The sequence below is a fragment of the Podarcis gaigeae genome (assembly GCF_964106915.1).
Source record: "Podarcis gaigeae genome assembly, chromosome: 1".
Lineage (NCBI taxonomy): Eukaryota > Metazoa > Chordata > Lepidosauria > Squamata > Lacertidae > Podarcis > Podarcis gaigeae.
The window spans coordinates 121,244,927-121,266,566 of NC_139678.1; the positions used below are offsets into that span (position 1 = coordinate 121,244,927).

The 21,640-nt window shown below is 46.8% G+C and overlaps 1 protein-coding gene across 6 annotated transcripts in view; it reads right to left on the reverse strand.

Moving 5' to 3' along the window:
- Positions 1-21,640, reverse strand: part of SLC39A10 (solute carrier family 39 member 10) — a 55,609-nt gene that overhangs the window by 4,635 nt on the left and 29,334 nt on the right. For 4 of the 6 annotated variants that reach the window (XM_083707067.1, XM_083707066.1, XM_083707064.1 and 1 more), the window contains 7 exons: positions 19,156-19,363; positions 16,038-16,070; positions 10,723-10,892; positions 9,364-9,579; positions 5,826-5,946; positions 3,916-4,287; positions 1,640-1,720 (listed from right to left, as the gene is read on the reverse strand). In XM_083707067.1, the coding sequence (XP_083563193.1) occupies positions 1,640-1,720; positions 3,916-4,287; positions 5,826-5,946; positions 9,364-9,579; positions 10,723-10,892; positions 16,038-16,070; positions 19,156-19,363 (1,201 nt within the window). The remainder of the gene's footprint in view (positions 1-1,639; positions 1,721-3,915; positions 4,288-5,825; positions 5,947-9,363; positions 9,580-10,722; positions 10,893-16,037; positions 16,071-19,155; positions 19,364-21,640) is intronic. The other 2 variants (XM_083707069.1, XM_083707065.1) reach the window with 1 other exon arrangement.

A 21,640-nucleotide genomic window follows, 5' to 3' on the forward strand; every position in this document is an offset into this window, starting at 1 on the left:
CAGAATGGCAATGTGATCACAAAAAAGTTCAGGGAATCTTTGCTTAAAGAAATGCAAAAGTGTAATATTGATGCCTGCTGTACAGGCAAAACAGTTGGATGAAAAACAAGCGGGTCTGAGCTACTGGCGTTCTTCTGTTTTTTTAAAATTCTGTTTTATTTCAAAGGGGCAAAGCTGGCCGTCATCCTTTTAAGTCTGCGACATGATCAATTCATTCCCCCCTCTTGCAATCCTGTAAGCCCTTGGAGTGAGAGTGGAATAGAGCGCAGAGCCTTAATAAAGCAGTCAGGGTGGAAGTGCTCACTGGCAGTGGGGAAGAAAAGCAGCCAGAGAGAACATAGAAACTTTGAAATGAGATAATGAGCGCTGCTGTCCCTGAGGCACATGGTTGGGCAGGAGTCTCCCATGCTCCGAGTCATTCTAAGCGAGAAGCAGAGGGAAACAGGTGTCTCTACAAGGGATGGGCTCAGCTAACATGAATTGATAAGAGGATACAGTCATACCTTGGACGGTGAATGGAATCCATTCCAGTAGTCTCTTCGACTTCCAAATTGCGGCTTCTGATTGGCTGCAGGAAGCTCCTGCAGCCAATCGGAAGCCTCGTTGGATGGTCGGCTTCCAAAAGAACGTTTGAAAACCGGAACAGTCACTTCTGGGTTTCGATCGTTCGGGAGCCAAAACGTTAGAGAAGTAGGCTGTTTGAAAACCAAGGTATGACTGCATAGCGTTTTTAAGCTGTAATGAAACAAATGCTCAAGTTTCATTTAACAGGCATCATCAAACCCCCAAATTCAGCAGACTGCCGGCCACAGGCCTCTGAACATGCTTGCATCCACATCAATGACATGTTTCCACATCATAAGCAGCCACCCATGGCCTGGTTCAGGCGGCATCCTATGAACTGCCAAAATTCAGAAGCCTCCAGGTTCCTGTAGCAACATCTATCTGCAAGACCGGCCCCTATAGGTACTTGCTAAAAGACCTCTTTCCAATGAGCTCTCTTAGCATGACTTACACACACACACACACACACACACACACACACACACACACACACACACTAGCAGTGCTTTGCTTCTCCCAGGACCAAATCAAAGAAGCCAGGGGAAGTGAGCAAGAGAATGGGAGTTCTGAGAAGACTGCAAAAGTGGATCTTGCCTGCAGATTTCTGACAGCTACTACTAGTCACCCAGAGACTTCTGAGCATGCAATGGTTGGTTCATAGGGCCTATGTGTGATTTTTACTTTTCTGTTCCAGACCTTTCTATGATAATTCTCTAGAACACAAGTTGTGGAACCTTCAATAATATGCGCCTGGAAAGCTCATTGGTTTGAGCATGGTGCTGATAACACCAAGGCTTGCAGGTTCGACTCCCATGTAAGAGAGCTGCGTATTCCCATGTTCCAGGGGGTTGGACTAGATGATCCTGTGTGGCCCCAAATGGTGCTGGGAAGCGCACAGCATCCCCTTCCCCTCCCAGGGAGAACTACATAAACAAATACAGCTGTGTCAGCTATTGCTGCATCGCCAGATATACCCTGCATATTTTTGGCCACGAAAACAATCAAATCTTTTAATATGAAAAAAAATTCTTCAATCACAGAAGCATGCACAGCTGACATCAGATTAACTGATTACCCAATTCATGGGGAAGCTCATGACAAAATACTGCTATGGATGTGCTAATTCCTCCGGTCAAGCCAGCACTGAAAGCTGCTCCTGAGGGGGCAAGAGGGAAACACAAAACAAAACGCAACAAAGGAACAGTTATTTTCAGATTGGTTATTTTCAAGCAAATCCATCAGCAGAGACAATAAATGAGAGCTTTCTTTGTTCCGAGTTTTGTAACGTTAACCGCAGGAGCTGTGTTTTGAATATCTGTTCTTAAATGTGCTGTCCTACGTTTAAAGAAAGGAACTGTGCTGTCTTTGGAATCTGGGAAAATATGAACAGATGAGAACACCCAGGAGGCTACGGTCGGCTCTTTGACCCTTTCCTCTCACACCTGAAATTCAAGCTTAAAAGCCAGCTCCTATTTAACAGAGCAATCCCATGCGCTGTCTGCTCAAAACTCAGTCCCACTTGGTTGTGGATGTCTTCTTCCCAGGTAAGTGGAGCTTAGGATTGCAGCCTTAGTGACTTCTCTGTGGCACCAAACCAAAAGCAACGTTCTCTTTCGGTGTGTCAGACCAAAAGAGCATCAAACACGATAAAAACAAAGACACACGACAGGAGTGAGACCTTGGTCAGCTTGCAAAACCTGCAGTAGCTACCGATCTGCTACTGGAGCCAAGTTCAAGGTGCTTCTATTGGTACACAAAACCCTTAGCAACCTGGCAACCGTTTACCTGCGAGACTGCTTTACCCCAATATGCTGACTTGACTGCTTCCATCTGCGGAACCGGCACTGCTACAGATGCCATATAATACTCGTTCTGCATTTTTAAGAAATAGATCTTTTGAAGCTCCCTGTCTGCTGATACCAGACAGGTTGCCTTCACTGTGCTCTTTTGGGCACCTTGCTAACATTTGTTTAGAAAAGCCTACCCAGATATGTAGAATGTTGATGTGTGGTTTAAGACATTTATCCTTGCTAATTTTGAGGGTTTTTTAAAAACTGTTTTGAATAGTTGTGTTTATCTGTTTTTACCAATCATTTTGCCCCCCCCTTTATAAAATCACTTAAAAAAAAACCAAACAGCACATAAATTTTATAAAATAAAACGAATAGTGCACTCAAAATGCTAGGAATGGCAGCTGAAAGCAGAATGCCTCTCTTGACAATTTAATCATCTCCATGTGGGATCTATAGCAAGGAAGATTAAGAAGATATAACATGTTTTTCGACCTGTCTGAGATATCAGATTGGGGTGGCTAAGGCTGACCACCTAAATAGCCAGTGGCTTTGGTTGCCTATCACAGGTAAGAATCACAGGGCTGGGTTTGCAAATTGAAAGAGAACTGGGCTGGGTTTGTTTCGTTTCTTTTCAGATCAAATGATTAGAACAGGTGCGTGTAGGTGGGCTGCTAACACACTGCTACTTCTGTAAGCTTGTTTTCAAGTAGTCTTTAAGGCTCCTGTCCCTTTGACTCACAAGGGACTGATACGGCCAGCAACACCACACAGCTAATTTCCTTGGAATGGCCTGCGCTGGGCCAGCTGAAATGCAAGCGCCTGCTCCATGCGAGATCTGACGAAATTTATGGAGGCCCCAGCTATGTGGTCAGTTGCTGGGGCTGGAAGAATCAGCAGGACCTCCTAACCTTCCACCAAGGGAGGTGTCTCCATTGGTAACAATTATCAGGAAGATTCCATCTTGCTCCCCGATAAAAATGCACACTACCCAACTCGGTGGTGGTGTTTCTTCCAACAAGCCCATGCCCCTCTCAATAAACTAGGAGAAACTCTCCTTCCTGCCAAGGCCGCTCCTGTTATTTTCCATGATGGTAGGTAACTGGTAGCTACAGGGTGGAAGGTGGTCTGCCATTTCCATCGGAAGTGAGCAAGATTTTATTCCACTGTGTTCCTGCTACACAAAGGAGCAGATAGTATGAAGTGGACCTATCTACAGCAGGGTTTCCTAAATGTGGGTCTCCAGCTGTTTTTGGACTACAGTTCCCATCATCCCTGACCACTAGTCCTGCTAGCTCATGATGGGAGTTGTAGTCCAAAAAACAGCTGGAGGCCCAAGTTTGGGAATCCCTGAACTGCACCTGCTTTTTCCAAGCAGAACCTTCCCTCTTCCCAGCAGATTCCTTCTTCCCCCTTCCTCCTCAACAAAGACAAAGCCTGTTTCATTTCCGAATTTTCTGTAGAGAGCCTAGCTATTTTAGGCACTATTCGTCAATACTATCTTGCTACTGTATTTTATGCAGTCTAGCTAGCGGCAAAGAACACACCCCAAAGCACTTACCAATGGCCAGCCCATCGCTAAAATTGTGGATCCCGTCTCCCATTATTACCATCCAGGCTATGTTCGCTATTCCAGTGTCTTTCAGGTCTTTGCCGGACTGGCAGTGTCCATGAGAATGGTGGGAGTGTTTGTGGGACCAGATGTGGTTGTGCTTTCGAGCTACGATTTTATCCTCTCGGTGGTTGCTTTCGTACTCCACGTCGGGGCGATCGTTCTCCTGGACGCCATGGGATACATTGTTATGGGAGTGGAGCATACTGTTTTCCTCCTCCGCGGACAGGAAGGTCTTTGGCAGGGAGTCAAGTTGGCCGTCCAACTCAGTTAGTTCTGTTTCATTAAGTCGATCGTCGGATAAAACAGAGTCATCTGCTCCTGTATTGAAAGAGCCAGAGAAACACAGGGTCTTAATTAGGGGTGACAATGGGGCATCGATTAAGACAGAGATGCCGCCAATACTTACCCGCAGCACTTAGCATGCCCATCAGGTGCTAAAGAAGTCCAGTTCCTATCTTTTAGCCTTTTGGCAGTGTACTTTTTGAAGATCAGCCCTGACAGCGACATGTAACAGCACAACAAGGGTAACCATGAATTGCAACTTACAGGCAGGCTTATTTTAGCCGAGAAACTGTGGCTGGCAATGTTTCTTGTGTGCTTGTGCACGCACACATGGACATGTATGAAAAGAGAACAGCTGCACGAATGAGATGATAAAACTCTTTTATATACTGAAGATAAACAATGCTAAAGTGTCCATGTACGAAGTGCCACCTGCCTATGCATTTGTTTTCATTGAGAAGCTCAGGTGAATCCCTGAATGGAGGACCCTGAATGCTGCTGCTTCTGGCTGGGAAGAAGGGGAGATATAGAGAGGAAGACCAGCAAATCCATCTGCATGTCCTTCTCTAGCAACCTTGAGGGCTGCGGGTTTTGTCAGAACTGGGAGAGACACCAGCTGTGACTCATTGCTAACCTCTTTTTCTTTCTTTCCCACCCTATTCCTCCGCTGTTTTGATGAATTGGGGAGGTTCCTGCTGTGAATACCTGTGGGTAGGAATTCATACCACTCAAGGTGAGAGCCTAGACGGGCTACAGCAGCATTTTTTCAAATTTGGCCCTCCAGCTGTTGTTGGACTACAACTCCCATCATCCCTAGCTATGGCACACTGGTTGAGAACCAGTGAATCAGTTGATTGGGCAGCAATTTAAAAAAAAAAAAATTCCGAAGGGGGAAGAAAAAGGTTAAAGAACACTTCTTTCAAAACGGTACCCCTTACTGTGACGTAAAGGTAAAGGTAAAGGCACCACTGACCATTAGGTCCAGTCATGGCCGACTCTGGGGTTGTGGTGCTCATCTCACTTTATTGGCTGAGGGAGCTGGCGTACAGCTTCCGGGTCATGCGGCCAGCATGACTAAGCCGCTTCTGGCTAACCAGAGCAGTGCACGGAAATGCCGTTTACCTTCCCGCCAGAGCGGTACCTATTTATCTACTTGCACTTTTGTGCTTTTGAACTGCTAGGTTGGCAGGAGCAGGGACCCAGCAACGGGAGCTCACCCGCCACGGGGGTTCGAACTGCCAACCTTCTGATCGGCAAGCCCTAGGCTCTGTGGTTTAACCCACAGCGCCACCCGCGTCCCCTACTGTGACGTGCATCGCCTAAAATGAAGAAAGAATGCAAATCTATGCATATCTAATTGATTTAATTAATGGGCTGGAACTTGTAAGATTACTCAGCTAGTATTCCTTTATCAGGTGACAGCTCTAGTCATCAATTAAAGGAGATTTACTGACTAAGGTTGAGACGGAGAAGGAGGGAGAGACTAAGCCACGAGGCCGGATTAATGGTCGTACAACACAGTTGTCTCTGCAAAGGCTGCGTGAGCACAGACAGGCTGATAATGAATGGTATACCTGCTAGAGGCTTAAGCTGAAGCCAGTCAGCATCCGGCCTGTTTAGCTTATGATCTGAAAGTTTCCTTCCAATTGGCGAATCATCGACCTTCTGTTTCTTCTTACACCACTTCTGTTTAGTCTGAAAAGAGGCGAAAGGAAGGGGGGAAGAAGGCACCTGGCAGTTAATGATTTACCTGCAACAACAGGGATGGCGATGAAGAAAGGCAAAAAGAACATGTGAAGAGCTGCAAGGTACAATGACCAACCAATGCTGCGGCCCCCTAAAAATATACGCCCCCGCACCACTGAGGATGTTAAAAAACAGTGGCTCAGCCAGTGATTCGTCCAATGCATCTCATTTCTCAGAATCATGCAAATCTTGCAGCTACATCCCTTGCAAAGATTCTTTCCTTCCCCGTGCATAAAGGTGCTTCATTTTTTAAATCAGCCCAGTCCTTCCCCTCCTATGCAGCTCTGTGCATGTGGGGGGAAATTCCTGATTTTCTAGGGAAGCTTCTCCTCCTCCTCGCTGGATTTGCTGCTCCTGCACTGGGCAAACCACAACAGGAGTCTCCTTTCATAACAACACAAGGCTTGCATATTCAGGTACCCATGATAGCCAATGGATTTTTATTCCCTGGGTTCCCAGCACACAGGCTAATTGTGCTCCTGTGGGCAATGACCAAGCGCAGTGTTTCCAGTGCCCCCAGAAGCACCTCTGGCTGCAGGGGAGGGGAGAAGAGGGACTCAGGAGGTGGTCTGTAACAGGGATGGTGAGCCTGTGTGCTCCTCCGGGTGCTGTTGGGACTCCAGCTGCCATCTTGTCCCAGCCAGCTTGGCCAATGGTCTGGCATGATGGGAGTTCAGCAACGTATCTGGGAAGACCATGGATTCCCCATCCCTGCTTACAGGGATCTTGAATTGTGAGCATGAGACAAGAAGATGAGTTGTGCCTTCTGTCTTGCGAAGGGTTTATTCTCCTGTTGTGTTTCTCACTGTACAGGACAGTCTCCTGCAACCTGGTGTTGAAGGACTTCATCCCTGACCCTTAGGCAGACTGGTTGGGGGATGATGGGTGTCGGGAGTCCCAACGATGTCAGAAGGACACCAGGTTCAGGGAAGGCTATTATAGAAGAACTCTCACTGCCATTTCTCCAGTTTTCAATTGGGGATACTGAAAACTACCCGATTCCCATCCCCGCCCACCCAAAAGGCAGCAATACGTATTTTTAGCTTGTACAGTTGTACCTTGGCTCCTGAACACCTTGGGAGTCGAACATTCAGGCTCCCGAACAATGGAAAACTGTGAGTGATTGTTCCGGTTTGTGAACTTTTTTTTGGAAGCCGAACATCAAATGGGGCTTCCGTTTGGCTGCAGGAGTTTCCTGCAGCCAATCAGAAGCCGTGCTTTGGGTTTCCGAAGTCGAATGGACTTCTAAAACCAATTCGTCAACTTCCGAGGTACGACTGTACTTGTATTGTCAAAAGAAGAACACTGAAAGGTTGAGTGAAAAGTTTTTCAAGTTCTTTGCACCCTGATTAAAAGGCTCAGGTGCCCAAGCGGTTGGGATTTGCCCCAGTTCTAGTCAAATAAAAATTAATTAAAAGGCAAATGTTCAAAGGAAGACAAAAATGTAACACATATTCGTAACTTAGAAATCAGGTTAATTTCACTTAAACGCGCGCGCGCGCGCGCACACACACACACACACACACACACACCCTTCAGGGAATTGTACCACAGCAGCTTTCTCTCTCTCTTTCATTTAATAGGTCCTTCATCTTGTAAAAGACCAAACACATGTAAAGACAAATCAGCTTTGGCAGCTCCCTCCTATGTTGAACACACTCTCTGATCCCAGCAGTTTGGGTTTATAGTAACAAGTCTGCCTGGGGAAGCTGCTCCTCTTTCGCAAGCCATCTTATGACCGCCTGAGCTTCTGACAGTCTAAATCCCAATCCCTTTACCCTCTGGGAGAACAGATCAAGCCTGTTCAACTTCTCGGGGCTGACGCCTTCATAACACCCTTGCACAAAACTGCTTGCTACTGCAGCTGCTTCTTAAGCTGGCAAATTTCTAGGACAGATCCACTTTGCCCTATAAGTTTCTAGGGGCGATAAAACTGCGAGGGGACCAATTAGCCTCTGACAAGAACAAAAAACTAGACCAGGAGCCTGGGAGAATAGGGTGCAACCACAAATAGCTAAGCAGTAGGGTGGTTCTTTGGTAAAGAAGTGCTAGTGGAGGAGATGAAGGAGACTCTTGAAAGCAATACAAAACAAGAGATTTACACAGGAAAGGAGCAGAGTGTTAATCTTCCCTTGCAGCAGAAACTTTACTCCTCAGGGATGTTTCACAGAGCAAGGGGTAGCCAACGTGGTGCCCTCAAGATGTTGCTGGGCTGTAGCATACTCGCCAGCTACCGGCCACGCAGGTTGGGGGGGGGGGTGATGGGTTTGGGGACTCCCGGCCAAGCCAGGAGGGCACAGCATTGACTACCCCATCTTGAGGAGTGTGAGGCAGTCAAGCTGGAAAAACAAGTGAAATCAACAACCTAGACTTGCCCCACACCAAAGACAGTGATTCCATCAGTAATTGGGGGGGGGGGGCCTTAGTAAAAGAGCAATATACCTTCCACGCAAAGTCATACCTTGGATCCCAAACACCTTGGTACTCAGATGTTTTGGCCCCCGAACACCGCAAACCCGAAAGTGAATGTTCTGGTTTGCGAACATTCTTTGGAACCCGAACGTCCGACGGGGCTTCCGATTGGCTGCAGGAGCTTCCTGTAGCCAATCGGAAGCCGCGCTTTGGTTTCTGAACATTTTGGAAATCAAACGGACTTCTGGAACGGAGTCCATTCAGCTTCCAAGGCACAACTGTCCTTGAGTGAGGTTGGAAAGCTTGCTCTATTTTTTAAAAGGATGGGAAAATACTTGCTGCACATACTGTTGTTTGCTTGTCTCACTGGGCATCGTTCCAGAAAGACACATTAGTCTTATATAAGACTAAAAAAGCTTTAAAACAGATACTCATCACTCCAGTCATTTTCAAATGTTTCCAAACTTTCACAGGAAGAGCTTTTTGCATATTGCCAAGTTTGGATGTTAAAAATGCTGGATCCACAACCATTCTGTTAAAGAGTACGGGATTTCTATGCCTAAAGTCACACATTCAACCTCCAGCGCCTCCACTTTAAAGAAACCCAGGTCAGAGGGTCTGTATTTCATAACTCAGAAAGCGGCTGCCTGTCAGGGCCAACGATAACTGGATTAGATGGGTCAGTGGTGTGATTCAGTGTCACACATACAGCAACCGGTCTGTTTGGTTGCTAACATTAGAACCTAGTGTATATGGTCAATGGCAACAAAATCTTTCTTGGGTTCTGTTGGCTGTTTAAACCTGGATACCTGCCAGAATTAAATTTTATTGGCTAGACTAGGTCAGCAGGCAATTTTGCACACTTTCCATTAATAGCTTCATTTTTAAGAGTTCAGACCTACTCTTCCCCACATCTTCATTGCACACGAGCACGGAAGAGATGTCAAAACATACCCTTTGTTTGTTGTAGTGCTTGAACATTCGTATGCAGTGCTCGATGATGAACAGGAGGTAAATTCCGCCCAGGGCCACCAGCCCTTTCAGCACAGCATCATACTCTTCTAGGAAGCCCTGGACCGCTCCTCCGCTGCCGTGGGAATGGCCATGGAGATGCTGGTGCTCGTGGTGGTGCTCAGGGTTCTCGTGGCTGTGGTTGTGCACCCCTTGCGACTAAGGGCGGGTAAGAGAAAGACATGCGGTGAGCACCCTCCAAAGTAAAAAGCCAGGTCTACAAGATGCGCCGTGTTGCCCTTTACAACCAGAAAAGAAACGTCAGGTTTCTCTTTCCCTCTTGCACACAGAGTGCTCTGATCTAGATCAGCCTGAGGGTCCAAAGGCCTGGAAACTATGCCTTATGAGGAACGGCTAAGGGAGCTGGGCATGTTTAGCCTGGAGAAGAGGAGGTTAAGGGGTGATATGATAGCCATGTTCAAATATATAAAAGGATGTCACATAGAGGAGGGAGAAAGGTTGTTTTCTGCTGCTCCAGAGAAGCGGACACGGAGCAATGGAAGGGCCACCGGTCAGTGGCAGAGCATTCAGAGGGTCCCAGGTCCATTCCCAGGAATCCCCAGGTCGGGTAAGGGAAGATTCCCTGCCTGTAGTCAATACTGAGCTAGATGGACCAATGGTTTGACTCTGCGTAAGGCAGGTTCCTGGGTGGCGCTGTGGGTTAAACCACAGAGCCTAGGACTTGCCGATCAGAAGGTCGGCGGTTTGAATCCCCGCAATGGAGTGAGCTTCCGCTGCTCAGTCCCTGCTCCTGCCAACCTAGCAGTTCAAAAGCACGTCAAAGTGCAAGTAGATAAATAGGTACTGCTCCGGCGGGAAGGTAAACAGCGTTTCTGTGCGCTGCTCTGGTTCGCCAGAAGCGGCTTAGTCACGCTGGCCACATGACCTGGAAGCTGTACGCCAGCTCCCTCGCCCATAATGTGAGATGAGCGCTGCAACCCCAGAGTCGGTCACGACTGGACCTAATGGTCAGGGGTCCCTTTACCTTTAAGGCAGGTTCCTATTTCCCTATTTCCAGCCTCCCCCAACCAGAAGCTGTTGGACTACATTTCCCAGAATCCCTGACCATTGGCAAGGCTGGTTGGGGCTGATGAGAAACTGCAGCAGCGTAACATCAAGCAGGCAGTGGGAAAGGCTGGTCTACTCTTGTTTTTATTCATTTCTTTTTGGAAAGCTGCCATCAGCAGACAAGTTAGCGGAGGCAACACAAGTTAAATGTGTGGATGCTTTTGCAAGTGCTTAAGGAGCTTTCGATGGAAAGGGAAGACACACAAGAAGTGCAAGGGATGGGTTAGAACTCACATGTGGCAACAGATGAAGCAGCGCGTCTCCGCTCATTGTTCCTACAGCAAGAGCAACCAGGAAGGTGAGGAGAAATTTGAAGCACCCTTGGTTAATGATAGGAATCAAGATCACACCTAGCAAGGACAGCAGGCTAATGACTGTGATAGAAATGATGCCACAAATCCAGGCTGTGGAAGTGGAGAGGGGAGAAAAAAACAGGAAAAAACGTCAGGAAGCTTTTAAAGACATCAAAAGAACATTAAAAGTAATTGGTTACTGTTCAAAGGAAGGAAACTCTCTCTTAAGCAAAATGTGCCTACTATAAACTGAGATCTGAAATGCAAACCATCATGATGCATTTTTCACCATCTGCACAACAGGATTTTGTTGTTGCCGTTATTATTTTTTAATCTGTATGATTTTGGTTACACGCACCGTAGAAGTAATCTCCGGGGTCAAACTGTAATCTTGTTATAATACTTAGTGCAAATTTAACTCTACCCTAAAAGCTTCATTAGGGCAAATCCTAGAATAAATGGGATACAGAACGCCAGGTTTCGCCGCCTACTTCAAACCCAGTGAAGACTGAAAATTCTGGGCACAGAACTGACACCACCTTTAATAGGGGACGCCTTATGGTGCAGCAAATGGCTGCATCCATTGCCTCCGTCTGTCACAATTCCTCCCAGCATTTTTCTCATTTTACCACAACAAACCCTCTCTGTCCCAACACAGCATGTGAGCCTTTCCTTGAGGATAAGCAACCCTTCTAGAATTTAAAATCTATAGCCGTAATTATCACAAAGCATGAACTAATTTGAAAGCTCCTCTTGCATGCTAGCTTCCCAGAACTCCCACTCACCCTGAAAACGGCGACGTGCACTTTATGAAGCTGACTGAAAAATGACACTTAAAACAGACCTTCAGAGGTAGCCAACCTTCTGTAAACAAGGTCTTTCCATTCCCCTCCTTGCACCCTCTCACACCAACCTCTCCAGAAACCAGGGGTTGCTGCAGATCATTGTGTACTCAATGTCTCACATGGCTACCGTTGATGAGAAAAAATATGTGGGATATTGTGCTTGCAGCACTTCAAGGTTCCCTGTCCCCTTGATTTCAAGCGATCACATCTTCTACTGTGGCCCTGTATTGCCCCCGGTAGTCAACTGATCTCTCCAACCCTCTGAAGAGTCTTTTTGGCAGTGCGGGGGGCGGAGGAGAATGGCTTGAGCTTTAGCTTTGGACACAACCAACACACCGCAGAATGAAATGGAAGCTGAAAGTGGGAGCAGGTAAATCACTCCTACAGCCAAACACAAAATCCCTTGTGACAAGTTATCCGCATGTCAGAGAATTGCACACCCTGGTGGAATATTCAGTTTTACATGTTGCAGGGAAAAGGGGGGGGGGGAGAGACCCAATATGGCAGTGCTGCTTCTCCTGGCAGCATCTAGCTCAACGTTTAATTATGCGGCACTTTCCAACACCAGCTTGTAACAGAAAAGTAATGGAATCAACAGGACCCATGCATCCAGGCCAGGGTTTCCCAAACTTGGGTCTCCAGCTGTTTTGGGACTACAGCCCCCATCATCCTTAACTAACAGGACCTGAGGTCAGGGATGATGGGAACTGTAGTCCCAAAACAGCTGGAGACCCAAGTTTGTGAGCGAGGTCCTGCATGGGTCCTACTGCCTCCTAAGCTGTTTCCCGGATGCAAGGAGGAGAGGCAACATCATAAAAGCGGAAAAGAAAAGAGGCTTAAGAGTGCTTATAACCTTTGGGAGGGAACCCTCAGCCTCATATAGGAAACAATGGGGAGGGAAAAGCCAAGCTGAAGGCTGGCTTGGAGCATCCAGGCTTCGGCCCCCAAACACTGGCAAATGAATAGCTGGCACCCTCAGCTTAAGTGAATCCCCCAAGGTCTGTTCTGCAGTTGTTAAGAAGGGTGTTTGGTTCAATAAGGGTGCCATTAAGAGGAGAATTTATATATATCTTTCATACAGCATCTTATGCCCAGAAAGCTTACAGGAGGCATGTTAGGCCAAACACACAGGCTAGGAAAGAGACAGAAGCTGCCAACAGAAGGGAGAAAATGGGTCACGATCCACTGTGGGCATCAGAAAAGGGGGGAAGTGTGAAGAGGGTGAAGGAGGCAGGAGTCTGAGGAACACTGGGGGTGGGTGGGTGGCAGAGCAAAGAAACCAAGGGAAGAGCAGACAAGGGAGGAAGAGGGGTAAAGGAGGAAGTTGGCATCAAAGGAAAGACTGTGTGAAGCAAAGCTAGGCCAGAACAAGGCAGGGGTGTTGGGAGGCCTTTACCCTTCTGCCCATAGCTACAGGCCATCTTAATGGCTTGGCTTCATTTCCACATTCAGAGTTACCTTGCTAGGGTAAGTATTCATAAATAAAGATGCACCACTACCCGGGTGCCAGCAATTATTTCATTTGTTAGCAATTAAAATAAATAAATAGAAAGCAACTCAAGAACAGTTAAGCGTTTTTTAGCCGGAGACTGAGATGGAGATATGATAGCCATCTTTCAATTATCTCAAGGGCTGTCACACGGAAGATGGAGCAAGCTTGTTTTCACCCTGCTCTGGAGGGTAGGACTCAAACCAATGGCTTCAAGTTACAAGGAGATTCCAACTACACATCAGGAAGAACTTTCTGACAGGAAGAGCTGTTCGACAGTGGAAACATCTCCCTTGGGAGGCTGTGGGCTCTCCTTCATTAGAGGTTAATAATAATAACAACTTATTATTTATACCCTGCCCATCCGGCTGGGCCCCCCCAGCCACTCTAGGCGGCTTCCAACAAAGTATTAAAATATAGTGGTCTGTTAAACATTAAAAGCTTCCCTAATCAGGGCTGCTTTCAGATGTCTTCTAAAAGTCTGGTAGTTATTTTTCTCTTTGACAGCTGGAGGGCGTTCCACAGGGCGGGTGCCACTACTGAGAAGGCCCTCTGCCTGGTTCCCTGTAACTTGGCTTCTCGCAGTGAGGGAACCGCCAGAAGGCCCTCGGCGCTGGACCTCAGTGTCCGGGCAGAACTATGGGTTAGATGGCCATCTGTCATGCTTTAGTTGAGATTCCTGCATTGCAGGGGGTTGGACTAGATGACCCTTAGGGTCCCTCCCAACTCTACAATTCTATGATTCTGCATGACAGATCATTTTGCAAATGCAGGATTGTGCTTGAAACTCACAAGCAAAATAGATCGCTTCCAGACATCTCCTCGGGACTGCAACATACTGGAGTAATTTTTATTTGGGCTCTAAACAAAACAAAAAACGCCAGCTACTCTGAAATGCACCAAAATTTCTGCCACTAATTTTGCAAAATTAGGTCACTTAAAGCATGGACGGTCTTCAAGATTACTTATTCATCGGTTCCCTCCCTCATTATCTAGGCAGAAAATCCCTCTTTTAAAATGAAGCACTCATCTGTGGAAACTTTCTAATTAACTGGGTTCTAAGGCATATGCACGATGACAGGGGTTTCTTTTGGTGTGTCCGGGGTGGTGGTGGGGAGATTGGCTTACACACAGTTTCAACATTTTAATTGGCAGAAAATGCTTAGCAGTCTTTTCAGAAACTCTCCTGGCAATTAAATGAGGGTCAACTCTGGCTAAAACACGTCTACCCTGAGTAGAGCAAATGATTTGCTACCATATTCAGCGTATACAATATTTGCCGAATCTTTGAACAAAGTTAATGAGATAGTAGCTGTGCCACTAAAGGAGAGTTATACACAACAAATTAACCTTTCTTAATGATGCCATAGCCATTAAAATTAATTACCGGCAGCGCATTGTTTCTGACAATTATTAACATACATCAGAACATACTTAATTTGTGCTTTATTTCTAAGCGAGTAAGTGCAAAATGCCTAATCAATAGTCACCATTAGCAAGAGCATTCTTTTCAAAATAAGGGCAATTCCTTTCAAGTGATTCTAAGATTACAGCGATTGCACTAGGCTCCAGAAACAGAATGTAGTTGGCAGTTCTGCTTTGTGTAATAGTGCACAGAGGCTTGAAAATAAAATGCTTGTATCTTTAAAAAATTCAAAGTATGTGCCACAGTGGTCTACTTGCCAACCTTCAAGCATTCTTCATGCATGGAGATGGGATTCTATCAAGAAATCTTTCCCTGTTCACACTTTTTATTTCCACCTTTCTGAGTCACTGGAAAATGCCAGTCTTGTCCCTGTGTACACGGATGGGCATGCAAAGCCCCAAAATTCTTCCTAGAGGTGTACCTGGTCGACACGGACATACCTGACTGGAGGGATCCACCATCCATGTCAACCGCCCCCGATTCCATAGTGTTAAAAAGCAGGGGACGATTCCATTGTGAAAATGACAGCTATTGCCCATCATTATCCTTGCTTTTGCGAGAATTAAGATTACTGTGGGATAGCTCAGCTGGTAGAGAGATGAGATCCTTCATCTCAGGGGCCATGGGTTCAAGCCCCATGCTGGGTGTATTGCAGGGGGTTGGACTCAGTGGCGTAGCGTGGGTTGTCAGCACCTGGGGCAAGGCAAGTAATTTGTGCCCCCTAACCTGTGGACCTTAGCACTCGAGTCTCTTCCGCCCCCCCAGATGTTGCGCCCGGTGCGGCCGGCCCCCCCGCACCCCCCACATTATGCCACTGGTTGGACTAGATCAGGGTTTCCCAAACTTGGGTCTCCAGCTGTTTTTGGACTACAGTTCCCATCATTCCTGACCACTGGGTCCTGCTAGCTAGGGATGATGGGAGTTGTAGTCCAACAACAGCTGGAAACCCAAGTTTGGGAAACGCTGGACTAGATGATCGTTGTGGTCCCTTCCAACTCTACGATTCTATTTAGGGAGAACCGATTACCCACAGAGCAATCCTAGCCATCTCTACCTGAATTCAATGTGGTTTAATCCAGGTAAGTGGGGCTAGGGTAACATCCTTGGGCGAGCAAACCGCCGTGTTTGTTTATGCTCCCTATTTGTTTTCTCTCTCATATCTCCATCGCTACTCTTAATGAATCGTCCCGATTTGGGACTTGAGATCTGACTCTTTGACAACTCCCTTGTCTGCAGGCCAGACTGTGTTTTCATGCTACACCACAGCTTGGGAAACTTGATGCCTTCCAGATCTTGCAGGATTACAACTACCATTGTTCTTGACAGTTGGCCATGCTGGCTGTTGGGTCTGCTGGGAGTCCAAATCTTTTTTAGAGGGCTGAATCTTCCCCAGACATGTGCTACACACTTTGCTCAAGTAGAGTAAGGGGGTGGGAGGCAGGGGGCAGAGGGAAACAGGTTCAAGTTACTTCACTCAGACATTAGCTGATACTAACCTGCCGCTCTTGAGACTTCCTCTTGCTCAGAAGCTAGGGCGAACGGAGAGGAGATGTTAAGTATGCAAGCTGCTGTGCTGTCTTTGCCTTCAAGCTATTCGGGCCTCTCTCTCCACAAACTGGCTCCACCCTATTCTAATTCAGCAGACTTGCTGATTTCAGAACACCAAGGTAGTGCTTGAAAGAAGCCTGCAAAAGCTTGTATTCTAGTCCAATGGACTTAGGTTTGGTAAGAAAATTTTTTAGAAAGCACTAAGAAGATCTCAATTATAGGGTACTACCCTGAGCTTATGAACCTATACGAAATGCATGTAGGAAAACAAAACCTGCCAATTCTGGGCAACTTTAGGTGCTCTATTCTTAAAATGTTAGTCGTGTTCAGGCATCTGTTTAAATTTTGGCATTGGGGCAGGAGTATCCTTACAATGTAACACCACCTGGGGGTTTTAGGGCCCACCTGACTTTCTCATGTTGAGCAGGTTAGATCTGCAGGGTGCTTTTACTTGTGTTCACTTCAACGCCAGCAGAAACCTTCAGACAGTAAGTGACCCTAAAAAAGCAGGGTTCCCCCATCATGTGGAAGGGTTCTATTTGCATTGAAGGTAACATAAATAAACAAAACAAAACAAAAAAAAACCCTGTAGCCTTCCCTGCCTGACAAGAGGTCAGAGCCGATGCCCATGAAGACAATGGGGGCCTGAGTTGCATGCACAGCCCCATCCCATTTAATCATCACAGATTTAGGTGAACACCCGATCACAGCTATTGTGCATGGGTTCCTCGTCTGGAAGTCCGACTTATGGAATCATCACCCAGCTACAGGTAGATGAGTCTATGCTGGAGCAGAAAATTGTCACCCTGAAGAGGTCAATGCAAACAGCTGTGACTATGTCTAAAGACCTCCCTCAGTTAAAGAATTACCGTATTTTTCGTCCTATAGGGCGCACCGGCCCATAGGACGCACCTCGGGGTTTTTTTTGGGGGGGGGAATGAATAAAAAAAAGTATTTCCCCCCCCCCAGCCGCGGCTGCCGCCCCAAGCCTTGCGCACACCTGCCCGAAGCACGGGGCACTCTCCGGAGGGCTCCGCGTGTTTCGGGCTGCAGGCTGCTGCCCCAAGCCTCGCGCGCGCAGCAGGACCTCCCGTCGGGCGCGCAAGGCTTGCAGACAATCGCCCGAAGCACAGGGAGCCCTCCGGAAGGCTCCCCGTGCTTCGGGCGAAAGGCTGCTGCCCCAAACCTCGCGCGCTTGGGGGGGCCTCCCGCCGGGCGCGCAAGGCTTGCGGACACTCGCCGGGGCTGCAGGCTGCTGCCCGCAAGTCTTGGGAGCCCGCGGGAACTCCCGCCGGGCTTGCAGATAGCTTCCTGAAGCCTGGAGAGCGAGGGGGTCGGTGCGCACCGATGCCTCTCGCTCTCCAGGCTTCAGCGAAAGCCTGCATTCGCCCCATAGGACGCACACACATTTCCCCTTCATTTTTGGAGGGGGAAAAGTGAGTCCTATGGGGCGAAAAATACGGTACTATTTTCTAAAGGCCCTTAGCTCACTTTGTTCTGTGGAGGAAAGCAAAAGCTGCCAACTCAGATAAACCTTTCAGCCTCATCAAGAACACAAGCATGTCATAGCCACAACTGAGAGCTGGTACCCACCAGATCGGATCGCGTCAAAGGTATATTTTTTTGGGAGATGCTTTTGATTAGTCACTGGTGGTATGTGAGGCATTCTGATAGGGTCGTTTTCTCTTACTGAAGAAGAACAGGACATTTTAATGCCACCATCATCAGAGAGATGGTCTGAGGAGGGGATATATTGATTGAAAATGTATTGTATTGTAACTGTATTGTAACTTTTGAATACATATATATATATGAGAGCTGGTACCCACAAAATTGTTACCCTGTAATGTGCAGCGCAGGCAGACCCACACCATACATTTGAAGCACATCCAACACGTTTATAGCCCATTACATACACCAAAGAATCATGGGAACTGTAGTTGGCCACCCCCTCAGAGAGCTATAGCTCCCAGCACCTTAACAAACTACAGTTCGCAGGATTCCCTGGGGGAAATCATGTGTTTCAAATGTGAGCCGAATGTGCTTTAAACATGCATTGTGGATCTGTATTTTAAAGGTGGTGACTGCCTCTCTGTGGGAAGCGATTCAAGCGTGGCGGGCTAATAGATCAGAGGATTTTGTCTGCACAAAACAAAACTGGCTTGCATTGGCGTGGAAGAAATCTTCCAATCTGCGTAGCAAAGCCACTGCGGAACAAACAGCCAGCTGTCTGGAAGCAGATGCATCAGGGGACCCTTTTAAAATAGACGTTTCATGTGCAATGGCCCTTGGACAAAGGATTTAAAAAAAAATACAGTGGTACCTCAGGTTAAGTACTCAATTCGTTCCGGAGGTCCGTACTTAACCTGAAACTGTTCTTAACCTGAAGCACCACTTTAGCTAATGGGGCCTCCTGCTGCTGCCGGAGCACAATTTCTGTTCTCATCCTGAAGCAAAGTTCTTAACCTAAAGCACTATTTCTGGGTTAGCGGAGTCTTTAACCTGAAGCGTATGCAATCTGAAGTACCACTGTACTGTCTAATAGATGGCTGAAGGTGAATGGGCTGGTCGCCTGCAGCAGGGAATGCTCTGTGTGAACAAATGTCAACAAAAACTGTGAAGTCCTGGGGCGCACAGGATTCCATCCTGAATCTATTATTACAAACTACTGCAAACCTGAAGACTGTGGAGCCCAATAGGCTAGGATGCTACCCTTCTCTCAGGAAAGGTGTGTCTTTCCTCTACTCAAAGCAGTGAAGTTCAATGGATGTCAGAAAGGGAGGCTTCAGTAGAAGCCCTGAAGTGGAAGAAACAGTAATTCTATGGAACTCATATGCCTGTTCAGAGACAGGAGTGAAAGAAGTGGCTTCTAGTATTTTAAGTGGCCTGACTTGATCTTAGAAGAACGGCGAAACAAAGCTGTCACAATGTGTATTACTAACTAAAGTGTCTGCATCAGATCTTTACTTAACAATCCAAAACATCATTAACAAGGCTGAAATAGTAAAGCAAAAATGCAAGTTCTCCCCATTTCTTTGACACGAATCTTATCACGAATCTCCTCACCCGATGCGCCAGTTTTCTCCATGTTCCCAAGCGATGCATTTCTTCCTTTATTCAAGTCTTCAATCACCAGATCTTCATAATGTTTAATACAAAGTCTCCTGTCAATCTGATACAGCAATGCTGGGCACAGGTATGTAAACAAGCTGGGGGAAATGGGAGAGGTGGGATGAAGGCCGTAATGCGCTAGCAGCTGAGTGAAGTTTAAACACTGCAAAAAAGGAAAGCCAGGAAGAAGGCAATTATTAACAATGGTCAGGATAGTTCCCATTTGGAAGCAAGGGGGTTGTTCAAAACTCAAGAGAGTTAAAAAGTTAAAGGCGAACGCGCTCCAAAAAGGTGCAAAAGAAAATGGAGAATTTGGCACAATAGTAGGAGCGAGAAGGGGGAAAGCCGTATTAAGAAAGGCATACAGTTTATTGAAGAACATTAACAGTAGAGGAGCAAAGCAGACAGAGAGAAAAGAGAGGGCTGAGGGACCTTCCCATCAGCTCAGCTGACAAATAAGCAACTTTTTGTTCCTCCTCTTTTTAAACTCTTTCCATTCTAGCTGGATCTGTACCTAAGAGCTAAATCCCGAGTTTGCTTTCTCCTCTTTCCTCCCAATCCCTTTTCCTTTACAATTATGTGTTTAAAGGTTGACCACACACCATACACTCAAAGCACATTTAAGCATCAGTAGCTCTCCTGAAGAATCAGGGTTAACTGTTGTTTGCTCCGGGTTCTGGGAACTGCAGCTCTGTAGAGGGGGTAAAACTACAGTTCCCAGAACTGTTCGGGAGAAGCCACGTACTTTAAATGCATGGGGTGCACACAACCTTAAATTGTTGAGACTGAGGGCATAAACTATATTACTATCATAGACATGGGAGCTGGAGAGTGGGGTAAATGTGTCAAGTAATTAAATGAGTACCCATTATTTTATTTATTTGTGCCTGGTGTTTCTCAGTTAATCTGTTGAGATTTTTAAAGATTAAACCGGAAATTATGTGGACACAGAGTTTCTTGAAATCCTTCCAGAGGAGCAGAAATATAGTTTGGGTCTACCGAAGATGAAATACTAATTATTACAGCTGGAAAAAGACACAGGAAAAACCTGGTCCAATGGTGGAAGCAACCTGGGAATTTCAAGCCATGGGTTTTTAGCCTTCTGTATTTTATCTGCGTTGTTTTAATTAGTGTAAGCCACTTTGCATCCCAGTTTGGAGGAAAGTTGGAGAATATAAACAATGATAATGGCAATAATAATGTCTTTACAAACCTGGTTTTCAAACCTGCAGATCACTGTAGCTGGACTGTGTTCACACACTAACAACATATCCTGTAGAATTCTATCGGTTATATCATATCTGCACCATTGGAATGAATTTCGGGAACCAAAATGCTTTCTCTGTGCAGCCCAAGTAGGAGCAGTGAGCAATGTTAAAGTTAATTGCTGCAGCTGGTCTTCACTTACCCCACCCCACTGCCCTGCTCACAGTTGTGAAGAACATCCCTACATTGTGAATAGTCCATGTCATCATTAAAGGGAAAAAAGGCAGGAATAGGCCAATATATGTGTGGATTGTCCCTGGATCAAGCAACTTTTCTTCTCAAAGCTCTTAACCTAGCTCAAGGTTGTCAGCTGAACTACCCTGATGTTTTAACTGACAATCAATCGGTCAGCCCATCATTTGAAAAACAAGGCTTTAGAGCAGTGGTTCCCAACCTTTTTGTAGCCATGCCCCACCTAAGCATCTCTAAAATTCTGGTGCCCCCCCCCCCGTGACATACTATTATTATTATTATTCAAAAAGTGAACTCCTATTCATGTGGAGGAAACCTAGGTAACGGTAAAGGGACCCCTGACCATTATGTCCAGTAGTGACCGACTCTGGGGTTGCGACACTCATCTCGCTTTATTGGGCGAGGGAGCCGGCGTACAGCTTCCAGGTCATGTGGCCAGCATGACTAAGCCGCTTCTGGCTAACCAGAGCAGTGCACGGAAATGCCGTTTACCTTCCCGCCACCTATTTATCTACTTGCACTTTGACGTGCTTTCGAACTGCTAGGTTGGCAGGAGCAGGGACCGAGCAACGGGAGTTCACCCTGTCGCGGGGATTCGAACCGCCGACCTTCTGATCAGCAAGTCCTAGGCTCTGTGGTTTAGCCTACAGTGCCACCCGCGTCCCGCTGTGGAGGAAACCTAAAAGACCATTAACTTGATCTAAACAAGCTTCCAAACTGCCCCCCGTAAAAATCAAATTGCCCCACATTGGGAACCACAGCTTTAGAGCCATCTCACCCCAAAATGGCAACCAGACATTCCGTTTCAGCGACTGTAACCTTGGTTTAAGGAGCTAGTTGGCGCCTGGTTTATGTATATCTGAGCTTCTAACACTGAGCCATCGACATACAGTGGTACCTCCAGTTGTGAACGGGATCTGTTCCGGAGGTACGGCTGGATCCCGAGGTTTACGGAACCCAAGGATCACTGATCTGCACATGC